Source organism: Anabas testudineus, chromosome 19, assembly GCF_900324465.2.
Source record: "Anabas testudineus chromosome 19, fAnaTes1.2, whole genome shotgun sequence".
Lineage (NCBI taxonomy): Eukaryota > Metazoa > Chordata > Actinopteri > Anabantiformes > Anabantidae > Anabas > Anabas testudineus.
In genome coordinates this window covers 2,420,979-2,434,381 of record NC_046628.1, presented here as the reverse complement: position 1 = coordinate 2,434,381, position 13,403 = coordinate 2,420,979, and the positions used below count along the sequence as shown (strand labels likewise).

Sequence of the window (13,403 nt, the reverse complement as noted above, 5' to 3'; positions counted from 1 at the left end):
AATTTCCACTTTCCAAAAGGAAACTCTCTACACACAGTAATATTTAACCCCACTCACTTCACTTTTCACATATCCGAGAGTGGTTTGGTGTGTTTTTTTTATTCCGGCATATCAGTGTAAATATGTACTGTATGTATTCTGCCAAATAACTCCACCCTGCCTCTCAGGCACGTTTCTAATGATTCCCATGAACTGTGAATTATCAGATCTCTTTTGCAACACCCTACCCATCCAGCACTCTGCCTCTTCTGAACTGGAATCTTGCATTGGAGACGTGGAGGAGAGAAGTTGTGGCTCTCCCACAAACAGAAATAAAATGATTATTATTCAGAGTTTACTCAGCAGTATGTGCCTGTGATCTCCCACTAAGGGATTTATGTCTCTTCAAAGACTGCCATACTTACGCTGCAGATGCTTACAGTACCTAGTTTTTGTGTAACTGGAGAAGCTTTCTAGGTCTGGGTAGAACTGAAGCTGCACACATTTGCTGGTGATTGTTGTATCTGCCTATATACTGCATGTCTATGTTTATGTGTATGTGGGAAGGTAGAAGTAAAGAATATTAACTATGATTTAGTACTTATGAATAGTTTTCTTATTGAGATCATTAAATTAGAATAATGAAATATCAAAATTAAAACCATAAGGCACCCTTTGTTGTGAGTCATCATATTCTGTTCCTAACGTGTACTGCAGTTCATGTAGTGTGTGCAGTATGAGAGTAAAGCAACTGCTAATCTGCAGAGGTTTTCATATCATATGAGGTTAAAACTGTTGCTTCAGAGTAAAGGAAGATGGTGCAGGTTAAGGCAGATTCTCTTGAGAATCCTTTTTTAATCATACTGACTTCATATTTCTCCTGTTCATCCAACCTGCTGGTGGTTTCCTACTAATTGTGATCTTTTAAAGATGGTCACCTGTCATCACTGTGCGGAGAAATAGAGAAAACCCACTCTGTGTTTCATGCAAGTCCTAAAACTGTCTTCTCTTAATATTTTGAGAAAATGTTTCAGGATGACAACATGCAACAAATGCCAAACAATAAAGTTATCAGCCTTATTGACCATTTTTATAAAGGTTTAACATCTAACTTCCAACATCCAACTAATCTATTTCCAGCCTTAATCTTTCCAAAATAACTTCCAAGTGTGATGCACACTGTTGTCTTTGTGCCCCTTGTTGTTGTGGTACAACACTTAATTGATGCTTTAACATACTGCAGACAGTTTGATTTTGTCTATCCCTAAGAAAGCTCTTTGGACATGAATGCGCTTAATAACCTATGGCGGCACCACTGTGTTGTTTACATCTTCCAAACCTGACTCAACCTTTACATAGCAAGCCCAGGATCTCCTCCTCCTTCTCCTCCGCCTCCTCCTTTTGCACCGCTCTGGATACGACGCCATCAGCATTCCTACATCTGGGCCTCTGACAGAACGAGAGAGATATCTGTTAGCTTATGTGTGTTTATCTGTGTGTGTGGGTGGATAAGAGTGAGCGGGGTTTTTATATATGCCTTAATGAGATGTTGCAGATGTCTGTAACAGTTGAATTGACGACTCTGTGAGTGCTGCCTGTGGGCTTACATGCATATTTCTTATTTGATTTCCTAGGCTGCTGTTGAAAGCTGGTATTGATATCAACAGAGCCACCAAAGCAGGGACATCTCTGCATGAAGCTGCCCTTTATGGAAAAACAGAAGTGGTGCGGCTACTGCTTGATGTAAGTACAGAGACCAAATGTAATTTCAGTCCAGCTAACATGTTAAAAACAAAAAAAGACATCACTCTACACTTTCAGTGATATTCTTTAATAAGCGATGGAAGCTTTAGCTGGAGTGGTTGTTTCAAAGTGAATCTCATCCACAATAATTCCACGTTGTGTGTGTGTACAGGCGGGCATCAACGTGAACATACGCAACACTTACAACCAGACAGCCCTGGATATCGTCAACCAGTTCACCACCTCCACAGCCAGCAAGGAAATCAAACAGCTGCTGAGAGGTTGGTGAAACCTTCAAAATAGTTCTGGATGTTTTTAGATGCTTGTGTGGACTTTTAGTTAAGACAGAGTTTGGGCAAATGGCAAGTGTCAGAATAAAAATCGATGGCATAAAATGAGTTTGTCTCCTGATGATGCCTCTATATGTTTCTGTGTCTGTGCAGAGGCATCAAGCTCTCTCCAGGTCCGAGTAGTGAAGGACTACTGGAACCTCCATGACCCCACCGCACTCAACCTACGGGCTGGAGACCTTGTTATGGTAGTGCTTGTTTTTGTCTGTGTATTTTGTTGAAAGAAAGAAAGTAAATTTAATTGTAGTCACCTTTAGGAAGTTGTAATTTTACTCTTGTGTACTTCTGTTTTCACTTGTTAGGTTTTTAGTTGTTGGCCTCAGTAAACCATACCAGTGGCAGTGACTCCTTGCCCCTCATTATGACAGAAAACAGTTGCTGTATTTTTCTATTTTACACACACACACACACACACACACACACACACACACATACACGTTTGTGTGTGTAAAAACTAAGAAGAAATAATCAAGCAGGGTTAAGGAATGTCCTATCCCATGGGCTGTAGTTCCATATAAACATAGTGAAATCGGGTAGTACCGTAAAACTATAGATATCCAGTGATATAAATACACCCATCATATAGACAATAAGGAATTTTTGTGATTGGATGGCTGCCTTGTGCGATTCTGCTCTAATGCTAGGATTAGACTTCACAATACCATCTCACACTTGACTCTGATCACACAGAGTCAAGTGTGTGATAGCTGACTAGTTCATCTTGTTTGTAATTTAAAGAAACAGTGTTGTGTCGTGGATCTTGCACATCTTGACTAGCATGTCAGAATTTTTTCTCTTTCCCTGTCTTTATGGAAATAGTCTGCACTTATATAGTGTTTTTCTACCTAACTGGTACTCAAAGTGCTTTACACTGCGTCTCATTCACCAATTCACATACACATTCAAACACCGATGGCAGTGCTGCTATGCAGCTGACCTGACTCACCGGGGGCAACTTGGGGTTCAGTATCTTGCCCAAGGACACTTTGGCATGTGACAGAAGGAGTTGGGAATCGAACCACCAATTCTATAATTGTAGACAACTGCTCTACCTATTGAGCCACAGCCGTACAATGTGCATGTTGCTCTTTAGCTGCTTCATTCCCCCTAGTAACAGGCAGTGTAAGGATTATTGTAGGGACTTTTGTGAGTAAAGTCTTGTTGTTAAAATCTGTGTGGTAAGTAGCAGAGTAATTTAGTGTACCCTGAGCAGGAGACCACAGCAGAGGAACAGGCACAAGCTTGTTGCTGTCACTCACACAATCATTTCCCCACACACAGTGTTTGCACTAATTCACATATGTGCGTATTTGTGTGTATTTATGTACCTACTGATTAGTATTTTGATATCTTTATACGAGTCACCATGACATCCCAGACTCATGTATGAACTTGTATATTGATGGCAGAGGTGTTTGTTTTTGTCCTCTCCACGCATTTCTTCAACACTCTCGGTGAAAAGACAGTATTTCCAGCTTATTGGCTCCCTCATTATGTTCTTAAAAACAAGCAGGGAGGAGTCACATGCTACAATGCATACCTAAGAGCTGATTTATCTTTCCCCATAAAGGTACATATAAATTATACATATTGATAATTACCTTTTTGCTGTAATCTTAGCCGTTATAACCAGAGTTATAATTGAGTTGTCACAAAATGTTTATGGTCCACAGTTTAGTCTAATATGACTGTGAACTACTGCTATTTGCAGTAGCACAAATGTATTTCAGCTGAAGTAGTGGTCATAATTTGTTGGTATCAGGTCCTGGAGCAACACTCAGACGGCCGCTGGAAAGGTCACATCCATGACACGCAGCGAGGGACGGACCGCGTGGGTTTCTTCCCCCCTTCCGTAGTTGAGGTCCTCAGTAGACGAGCAGGTACAGTTTGCGCACAACATTTGCACAGACTTAATGACACTCAAAAGTAGGGAACTACATTGAAGTTAAGGACAGTCGTACAATTCAATTCAATTTATTTGTGAAGTGCCAAATCACAACAGAAGTCATCTCAAGGCATTTTACAGTGGAAGGTTCAAGACCTTACAGAGTATCACTGCATAAAAAATGATATAGAATACCCAACAATCCCGCTCATAGTGGTTAAATGCAGAGACAAATGCAATCGAGCATATATGGAAAAGTATTAGGATTATTACATTAACAAATCCAGTTCCAATGTTCACTCTCATTTTAATGCTTTCTTTGTTTGCTATCACATCTATTTCCTGCCCAACTATTTGTTGCTCTCTCTTTCTAAGTGCTGGTAAAGTATTTTATAGTGGGTTTATGAGCTTGCTGTGGTGAAAGCCCGTCAGCAGTAAAACCAAAACAATGAGCTGAAAGATAGTAAGACGATTGTAGAGCAGAAAGGAACTTCAGATGCTGATAATACCCAAATAGATACACTCTCTATTTACTAAATGTAACATTGTGTAAATTACCTGAATCCACCACTGGAGGCACGTGTGTGTCACTTAGGCATATTCAAATCATAGCAGAGCTCTTTATGTTAGCCTTATCACAGGGATGACTTCAGTCTGTAGCCTTTTAAAAGCAAGCTATAGTAAACAATAAGTATTTACTATATCTCACTCTGACTATAATAACATCCCAGGGCCAGATTTGACTTGATACACTGGGTTCTTCAGCTGACAGTGGTGTGAAAAGGGCTAACTTGACCCAGGGCAATGGTTATATCTGGCCTTTAGAATACATCTCGACACTTGTACATAAGGATCTGTCATGTTGGCATGCATGATAACTGGAGGGTTCAGCACACTTGTAAATCATCTGATTTAATCCCTGTGAATAAAAGGAATATAAGTGTGATGCTTGTTTCGCAGCTGTAAAGCCATTGACATTCAAACAGCGGGACAAGCACAGTAAGGGGGCCCAGAAACAGCAATACACACATATACAAGCTAAAACATTTCATTTCTAGGTCTTCGACAAGTCAGGGTACACACACGCACATACACACGTGGATACTCACACAGAGACACACATTAATAGGATTACTATGGCCAGATTGCAAACTGTCAGCTCAATGCTAAAGCCCTCACAGTCTACGCTGGGATATTGTGCGTTTGCGTATGTGCATGTTTTTTTTTTAAGTGTGTATGTGTGTGTGTGCATGTGTGTGTGCGTGTGTGGGTGTCTTCTCATGTTTGAAGGGGTAGAGACAAGAGAAAAAGTTTGCCTCAAAGTCGGAGACAGGCTCTTTGCTCATGAGGCAAACTCAGCAGTGGCTGTGTGCACGTGTATGCATGTGTATGCCTGAGCCCTGCGATAATGTCAATGGTGTCAGCAACTGTGGACCAACAACATACAAAGAGTAAGCCCTCTCAGCAATCTAGGTGATCTGAAACCCCCATTCAGCTGCTTCTTATGTAACACCAGAAGGGATTTACAGTGATTTTGTGCTTTTAAACTGTTGTTCTATACACTCACTGAACAGAATGTGTGATAAAGTTCATAATGTTCTCTTCAGACGTTTCCATACCTGTGCATGCAATTCACACTGACAGACACACATGCATGGTCAGCACGTTATCTTCTTTTCTTCACTCATGCATGCCCATCTGACCCCAAACCTGTCTCCCCAACACTAGGGGGCACTCTCTCACGCCAAGCCTCAATGCCTTGTCAGCGACAACACCCTACATCCAGAGCACCTCCCTCAAGCCACGTGTCCACCCCTCAGACTGACGACTCATACACCTTTGGCTATGATCCTGCAGGTACATGCACACACAATCACAACCTTCCTCCCAGGTGTTTCTTTTCACATACGTGTCCTCTCAGGTTTTACATTTCCTCTCCCAAAGAGTACCCTGTACCCCAACCCCTCGTGATTAGTCCCGTTGTGGCTGTGTCAGCTTGATAGGTCCACTAGCAGCTCTACTGTATGTGGGATCTAAAGCGTGTACATGTGTTTGTTACAGTAGGTGTTTCACCTGGCAGTCAGCTCTCAGCCCCAGCTAGTCCTGCTAGCCCCACTCAGGACATTTGGGTCCTCAGGAGCTCTCCCACTGGTAAGAGTGTGTGGTCCCAAACACCTGCCACCTCTCCATATAGCCCAACCCCGTGTGAACCTGTAGACTAGTTCCAGTCCCCGCCATTCCGATAAACCAGGCGTCTTTAATAAAGCTTATTCCCATCTTTATCCCTTTATATCCCAAAGTCTTGACCCTATGAGTCCACACTGCAAATCCCATGCACCCTCAATAATCCAGTAATCTTAACCATAACATAATGGTAAGTGTGCAGCACTCTTTTAGAAACTTTACTTTAACACCTGCCTCTACCCCAAAGTGGGTGCAGCAAAAATATAAAAACAAAACAAGTAATTAATGTTGTATTGATTCAGTGTGTGTTTTGTTTCCAATAAACAAAGGAATAATGTCACATCTGATTCCAAATTATTCTCGATGGAAGAAACATCATCATTTTGGGAAATATGCTTATTTGCTTTCTTTTTGAAAGTCACGAGAGATTGATTGATGGATCACATCTGAGGATAAGCACTGCATAGAGCTAAAGCCTAGCTTAGCTCAATTAGCCTAGCTTAGCATTAAAGCTCACCAATGAACACATTGTTCCTGGTTTATTTAAGCCATATAGACATGCACATTTTTCATGGGGAGTGTGAGCATCACCAATTAATGATACAGAGTGTCAACATATTGTTGTTTTTACATATTATTTAACATATATTCAAGTTTAACAGAATAAATATTACAACAGCTGAGAGTTTTTGATGGGACTATTCTTGAATTTTGGACAGAGCTTCAAGTCTCTATGCTAAGCTAATAACCTCCCAGCCCTAGCTTCATATTTGCACATAGGTATTATTAATCTAACTCTCATAAAGAAAGCAAAAGGCTGAAATTACTATAAATGACAAACTCACTCTTTAAGATACTTGCTATCGTTAATAGTTTTTATGTTTTACAGTGCACTCACACCACATACTGTACCTTCATCAGCAAGCTTTCTCTCCTCCATTTGCCTAACTCCCAAATTCTCTACTCTAAGTTGAATTAAACTATAGTTGTTTCTCTTTCTTTCTCTCTCAGGTGACAGAAGCAGCGTGGGCAGTGCTGGCAGTGTCGGCAGCAGTCGAAGCGCCGGCAGTGGCCAGAGCTCTGAGAGCAACCACAAACAGAACGGGATTCAAAATCGCCAAAATGCTGACACTGGCAAGGTGAGATCTGCTCAGTAAGAGCAGGGAATGCATTTGTAGACTGTAGACAGTATACAATCTGAAGGTCTTTCAACGCCGTTTTGCTTATTTAACAAATGCCTAAAACTTTTCTACAAGCCACTTTGTAAACTGACTAGTTAATCTGGATTTGTAGTGCACTTGCTAATCCCAGTGATTCTGTAGTGTTAAACATGTCATCCACCTCCTGGTTTTGTGTGTGCAGCTGGCTCCCTCTGCTGGTGAATCAGGAAACCATCTCCACATTGGCGCAGGAGCAGACCACAACAAACAGGTTGACACGTCCACAGGTGAGTCACGTCTTTTGAAAAGCTGAGGGACTAGTCTGTGGTTTTTAGCACTTTCAAAGAGGAGGTTAAGACTTCGACGATAGTGGCAGTGGCTGGTTAAGTGAATGACACACAACTCACTAATCCTTAGACTGTTGCTCTGTTTGTTTTGGCTGCCTTTCATATTCTTTCCATAAAGTCATAAAGCCTGAGCTTTAATCCTTTTCTCATCCCAACAATGTGTGTTTTGATCCCTGCACTCTTTGACTCAGCTGTTTGGATAGTCCTAGCTGTGCTTAAAAGTACACCACATAATTGGTTTCTTTTAGAAATATTTGTTTTTTAAAATCATGTTACATATTGGTACATCTACAATTTCATACCATTATAACTTTTTTCTTGACATTTTCTCATCATTTTTTGTATTTTTCAACATTATTTTCTCATAATATCATCAAAGCACGTCCTATATAACTGTACCTGAGGAATGCGATTAAAGAGAAGTGTAGCTGGAGCGCTGTTGTTCTGCAAATTGAACTGTTATTTGGTGTCAGTCTAAAAGGAAATGCAGGCTTACCTCACCTCACCACTGAAACCAATAAAACCAGCAGCTTCTCACACCACCCATAAAAGTGCCTGATGACCTCTCTGTGGACACACTAAGGGTCAGAAAAAGGTGTAATGCTTTTGGCAGGTGCAGACAAATCACAGAGTTGCACAGGGATTCTATGGTCATAAGCTTTTTCCTGCTGAGATGGGGCTTTCACATGGCATGACGTGCTAGATAGAGGCAAGGATTACTGTTGACCTCGGGGTGTAGAAGAAGAAGGGTTAAAGTAAAGGAGAAGATAAATGAGGAGTGGGAAGGAAGGGTCAGAGGGAGGAGACACAAACAGAAGCTGAAGAAGCCAAAGAGAGATCTGTTAAATGAAGAGGAAGAAAGACAGAAAGAGGACAGAAAGAAGAGATTAGTCTGCATTTCCTAAGCACTAGGCAGAAGAAAGAATGAAGTGCCAAACGTCAGGAATTCTGAGGCTCTCATTCCTCCTGAAGGGTAAGAAGTCATGCGCTGACTGGATGGAATGTTTGATGTTTCTGTCTACTCTCACATTTTTATGTCATTTGTGTCTGTTTATAGTTAAGACATTAAAGAAGAACTGTGTGAGAACAGAGTGAGGGCTTGTCGTGTTCCGAGCTCCAACTAAAAATGTCATAGCACTGTTATTCAGGTGAAAAGAAAATGTCTGTAGACTTTGAAAAGATGGCCTGCTCTTATATATTTAATATTTGTGATATTGACTTGAGTCGGCTGTTTTATGGAGTGTCCAAAATAGTGTTTCTTTCTACTGGACCTGGTGAAGAACAGAACAACAGTCTCTCACCCTGAGGCCAAATACCTTTTCACTAGGTGCTGTTTTACTGTCTTGGCAGACCGGGGGCCTCTGAGCCTCACAACAAAGTGAAGAACAGTAAAAAAGCAGATGAAAGAAAGAAATCCAGAAAGGATGGTGGTGTGTTAAATAATTCTTGAGAGAGGAACTACTAGTCATTTCCTTATTTCAGGGAGTTTTAATGTGACACATTGGACACTTATCCATCATTTACCTGTTCGGTAAATGTACTGTTACATTAATACAGTGCACATTCATTGTGGAGGTCCAACCTAGCAGTACTGCGCTCCACTTTGACTTACACAGGTGCACGAGGGAGAGACCAAACCAAAATACAGCTGTAGCGTTTGCTTAGGCGTATTTTTTAAACAGATCCATTGGGGAGAATCTGTTTATAAAGTGTAAAGAAAAGATTCTCATAGTTACCACTGACCAACTTAAATGTAAATAAAAGAAAATTTGATGCTGCAAACATTGAAAAGATCAGTGAGGTTACGGTGCACTGTACATGATTAATAGAGAAGACAGATCTGTGCAGACATGTCTGTAAGTTCTTTGGAATCATCCACAGTGCTGAATATTAGCCAATAATTAGGTTTAGTTTTCTTGTGCTATTGTCTAATTATAGAAGGTTTTGAACCTTTATTTATCAGACAAAAGCACAAGGTAAAGTTGACACTGACAAATAACTGGTTTTAGTTTTTATTGAGTTTTACTTTTATAGATAGGAGCCAAAAAATATTTCCTTAAAGGTCAGCACCTTGTAAAAAAGTAGGAATGTAAGAAATGGAACTTTCCTAAATCTAGTCTACTTTAAAACACTGTGTTATGAACTCGGTTGAGTGTTTACTGGACATTATGAACTAAGCTAATTAAAACTGTGAGTAGTGGTTCGTTGGCTGTGGGGAAAAGACGGAGTGACAAAAAGGCAGAGATGGAGAAAATGGGAGTAAATGTGCATTCCTCAGAGATCTGTGTCAAACAGCTTTCACAACAAGATGATAACACAACTTCACTCACCTGAAGGAACCCAAAGCACTGCCCACTCACTCACCTCTGCAGAGAAAACGGATTTGATGAGACTGACTTAAATACTGCTAAAATGAGTGTTTTGATCTTCTTACTGTTTTCGTGCTTCTTTCCGTGACCCTGCTGTGTGTTTTCTAGGTGGATCCCGTTGGCAGGTCAACGGCACTCCTCAGAAAGGCTTTGTTAGGCCAGAGCAGCTTCTGGAGGGCAAGGTGAGTTGAGTAGTAAAGTTGAGTCGTTAAGTGTGTTCAAAAGGTCATAATTCTTACTGCTCTGTGTTGTTAGGACTCGGAGGCAATTTACCAGTGGCTGTGTGAGTTCCAGTTGGAGCAGTACACATCCAACTTCACCAACGCCGGATATGATGTACCCACCATTAGCAGGATGACCCCTGAGGTGTGCAACAGTGCTCTATTATTAGCATTGTTATCTTTCACGGTTCTTTTCAAACTAACTGAAAGGTCCAAAAGTTGAGGCTCTGGTGGATGTTCATTTTGTATCGATAGAACAACTATCACAACTAAATGTCCTGTATCATTGTAAAAGTATAGTACAGTTGTATAGTTAACACATTTAGAAAAAAGACTTCCAATAAAAGACAAGCAAGCTAATGCACTTACCAGTTTACAACATACAGACATTAACAAGTCATTATACGTTTGTATTGCTGCTGATTACATAAGTGCTAATTCTTTGACTGCTCACGTGTGTTTTGTTCCTTAGGACCTGACAGCCATCGGAGTGACCAAACCTGGCCACAGAAAGAAGATCTCAATGGAAATTGGCAAGCTGAGCATCCCTGAGTGGCTACCTGATTACATTCCTGTGAGGAAGCTCCTCTGCAGTCCAACTCACATGTTCTACGTTTAATAAAAACGCAGCTATTTCTCTTAAATTCATTCATGTCTTTGCCTCCCTTTGTTTCTTTTTGCAGTCAGACCTGGGGGAGTGGCTGAGTGTGATCGGACTTCCTCAGTACCAGAAGAGACTGTGTGACAATGGCTACGACTCCATCACTATAGTCAAAGAGATCACCTGGGAGGACCTCCAGGAGATAGGCATCACCAAACTAGGTGAGGGATCAGGCCACGTGTCATTCACATCCAAGAATGTCCACTGTTCAGCTAGAGTTAAGTATGTAGTGTAGTGGGGTGATGGTAATGGATGTTTGTATTTTCAGGACATCAAAAGAAGCTGATGTTAGCAGTGAAGAGACTTTGTGACCTGCAGCGCTCTCGTAACCATACCGACAGAACCGGAGGAGAGACACTCAGATGGAAGCCCCCTGCCGCATTGGAGCTGGTGGCTATTGAACATACGCCGACACACAACGTGCACGCTCACACGCGATCTGATGCCCCATCTGACAACTGCTGCCGCTCCCCTCGCACCCCCCGGGCCCTTCTCTCCTTCCAGGACAGCGAGCTGAGCGCTGAGCTGCAGAGCGCCATGATGGGCAGGGCAGGGGGAGGAGCCACAGAGGCTTTTGGCATCAGGGGCGTGGCTTCTACAGCAATGTCAGTCAGTCAGGAGAGCATTAGCATGCGGTCACGTGGCTCAGGGAATTCTGGGAATTCTGGTAATTCAAATTCAGGATATTCTCAGGAACACCAAGCCACACCGTGTTCAGCCAGGACACCCAGCAGGTCTGAGGAGAGTCTGGGGAGTGGAGGAGCAGAGGAGGTGAGGCACGGAGGAGGCAGTCCTGGCAGAAGTAAACAGAGACCTACGGAGATGTGGGAGCACCAGGGTCGGTCTACGACTCCCAACAAAATCCTCTTCTCCCCTCTTACTCCTCCGCTAACCCCCAGCAAAATGCCTCGTTTTGCCTACCCAGCTGTCCCACCCAAGGCCAAACACTACCAGCCGCAGCACCAACCAGCATCCTCTCCTTCCACTCCCTCTCCACAGCCTTCACCAACACAGAGGGTCTTCAGTTACCTCCAGGCTCACACAGCAGGTATAAATGGGGTTCCACGGGTGCTCTGCAAGCCCCTGACTGGAGCCGTCCCACTGCTGGGACCCCCGGCGAGGTCAAGCCAGGCCCCAGGTGGTGACACCCAGAAGGGCCCGCACAAAAAACGCACCCAAAGCCTGAATCGCTACGCCCTGTCTGACGGCGAGCCGGATGAAGACGATGAGATTACCGCCCCCTGCACCTCGGCTTCCTCTGCAGCCATGCCTTCCTATGCCACCCTGTCGCGCAGGCCGGGACGAGGCTACACCAGCTCCACAGGGGCCCAGCACCACATGAACCGCAGCCACTCCTTTGCCGTGCGCTCCAAACGCAAGGGCCCACCGCCGCCACCGCCCAAGAGGATGAGCTCGGCAAGTGGCAGTCCAACACACCAGCTGAGAAACGGCAAAGTGATGGAGCCAGAGCTCAAGGAAGGTTTAGAGTCAGAGAGCGCAGGCAGCGTGAGGAGCATAGCAGCCAGGCTAGAGGGAAGCAGCAGCAGTCCGTCCAGGAGGATAGATATTCCACCAACACATGTCCCTGTGTCTCCGGTTCTGAGCCCCGTTCCCTCACCGATAGCACATAGAATCCCTTCTCACGTCATCCTGCAGCACTCCAGACCTGTCCCGACTCTGGGCTTGGCGGGTCTGAGGAGGACAGGAAGTGAGAAAACAGAAGCATTCTCTGATAGGCAAAAAGCTGGAAACTCAGGTGGAGCATCAGAGGAAAAAGAGAAAGCATGGAAAAGTGACAGAGTGTCAAAGAGTGCCTGTGCTTCTCCAAAGCACAGCTCCACTGACCACCTGCCTTTTGCAGAGGAGGGAAACCTCACCATCAAACAGCGGCCGAGGACGCTAACCGGCCCACAGGCAGACGCTGGAATCAAGACTCCTCAGGAGGCCCCCGTCCACACCTCCAACAGTCTGGAGCTCCCAGAGTTCAATCTGAAGGAGTCTGACACAGTAAAGAGACGCCACAAACCCAAAGACAAAGACGCCTCCACACCTGAGGAGCCTGCCACCCCCAGCAGACACACACACAATGACGTCAGTACACAGGGTGACGATGAACCTCTGAGAAATGTTTTCCAGAGAATAGGCTCCATGGGAAAAGGCCCCAAGCCCCCAGTGTCTTCAAAACCTTCCAGTCCCCTCAGTAAACCTCCTAACAGCACACCAACAACCCCCCAGAGGACGGTCTCTTCAGTACAAGCCAGCGCACAGACAGCCATTCCTAATCTAACCAGTGTACAGATTCACACAGTCTCACCACAGCTGGCCGGCAGCACACACACACAGACATGTCTCCCCAGTCCTAAATCCTCCAGACACCCACTGAAGGTGATATCCAAACCTGAGAGTCCACAGAAAGCTGCTAGTGTGTCTGTGTCCAGGTTCCCTCAGTCCAGCTCCATGTCCTCATCAGCTACAGGTAACACTGAGCACAGGTGAGACTTTTT

General features: G+C 43.7%; 1 protein-coding gene across 2 annotated transcripts in view; it reads left to right on the top strand.

Annotated features, from left to right (window-relative positions):
* Positions 1–13,403, top strand: part of LOC113156356 (caskin-2-like) — a 39,832-nt gene that overhangs the window by 24,385 nt on the left and 2,044 nt on the right. For both annotated transcript variants that reach the window (XM_026351446.2, XM_026351447.2), the window contains exons 8-19: positions 1,614–1,722; positions 1,895–2,003; positions 2,166–2,260; positions 3,835–3,952; positions 5,686–5,814; positions 7,153–7,280; positions 7,504–7,588; positions 10,126–10,199; positions 10,273–10,383; positions 10,711–10,812; positions 10,922–11,060; positions 11,168–13,375. In XM_026351446.2, the coding sequence (XP_026207231.1) occupies positions 1,614–1,722; positions 1,895–2,003; positions 2,166–2,260; positions 3,835–3,952; positions 5,686–5,814; positions 7,153–7,280; positions 7,504–7,588; positions 10,126–10,199; positions 10,273–10,383; positions 10,711–10,812; positions 10,922–11,060; positions 11,168–13,375 (3,407 nt within the window). The remainder of the gene's footprint in view (positions 1–1,613; positions 1,723–1,894; positions 2,004–2,165; positions 2,261–3,834; positions 3,953–5,685; positions 5,815–7,152; positions 7,281–7,503; positions 7,589–10,125; positions 10,200–10,272; positions 10,384–10,710; positions 10,813–10,921; positions 11,061–11,167; positions 13,376–13,403) is intronic.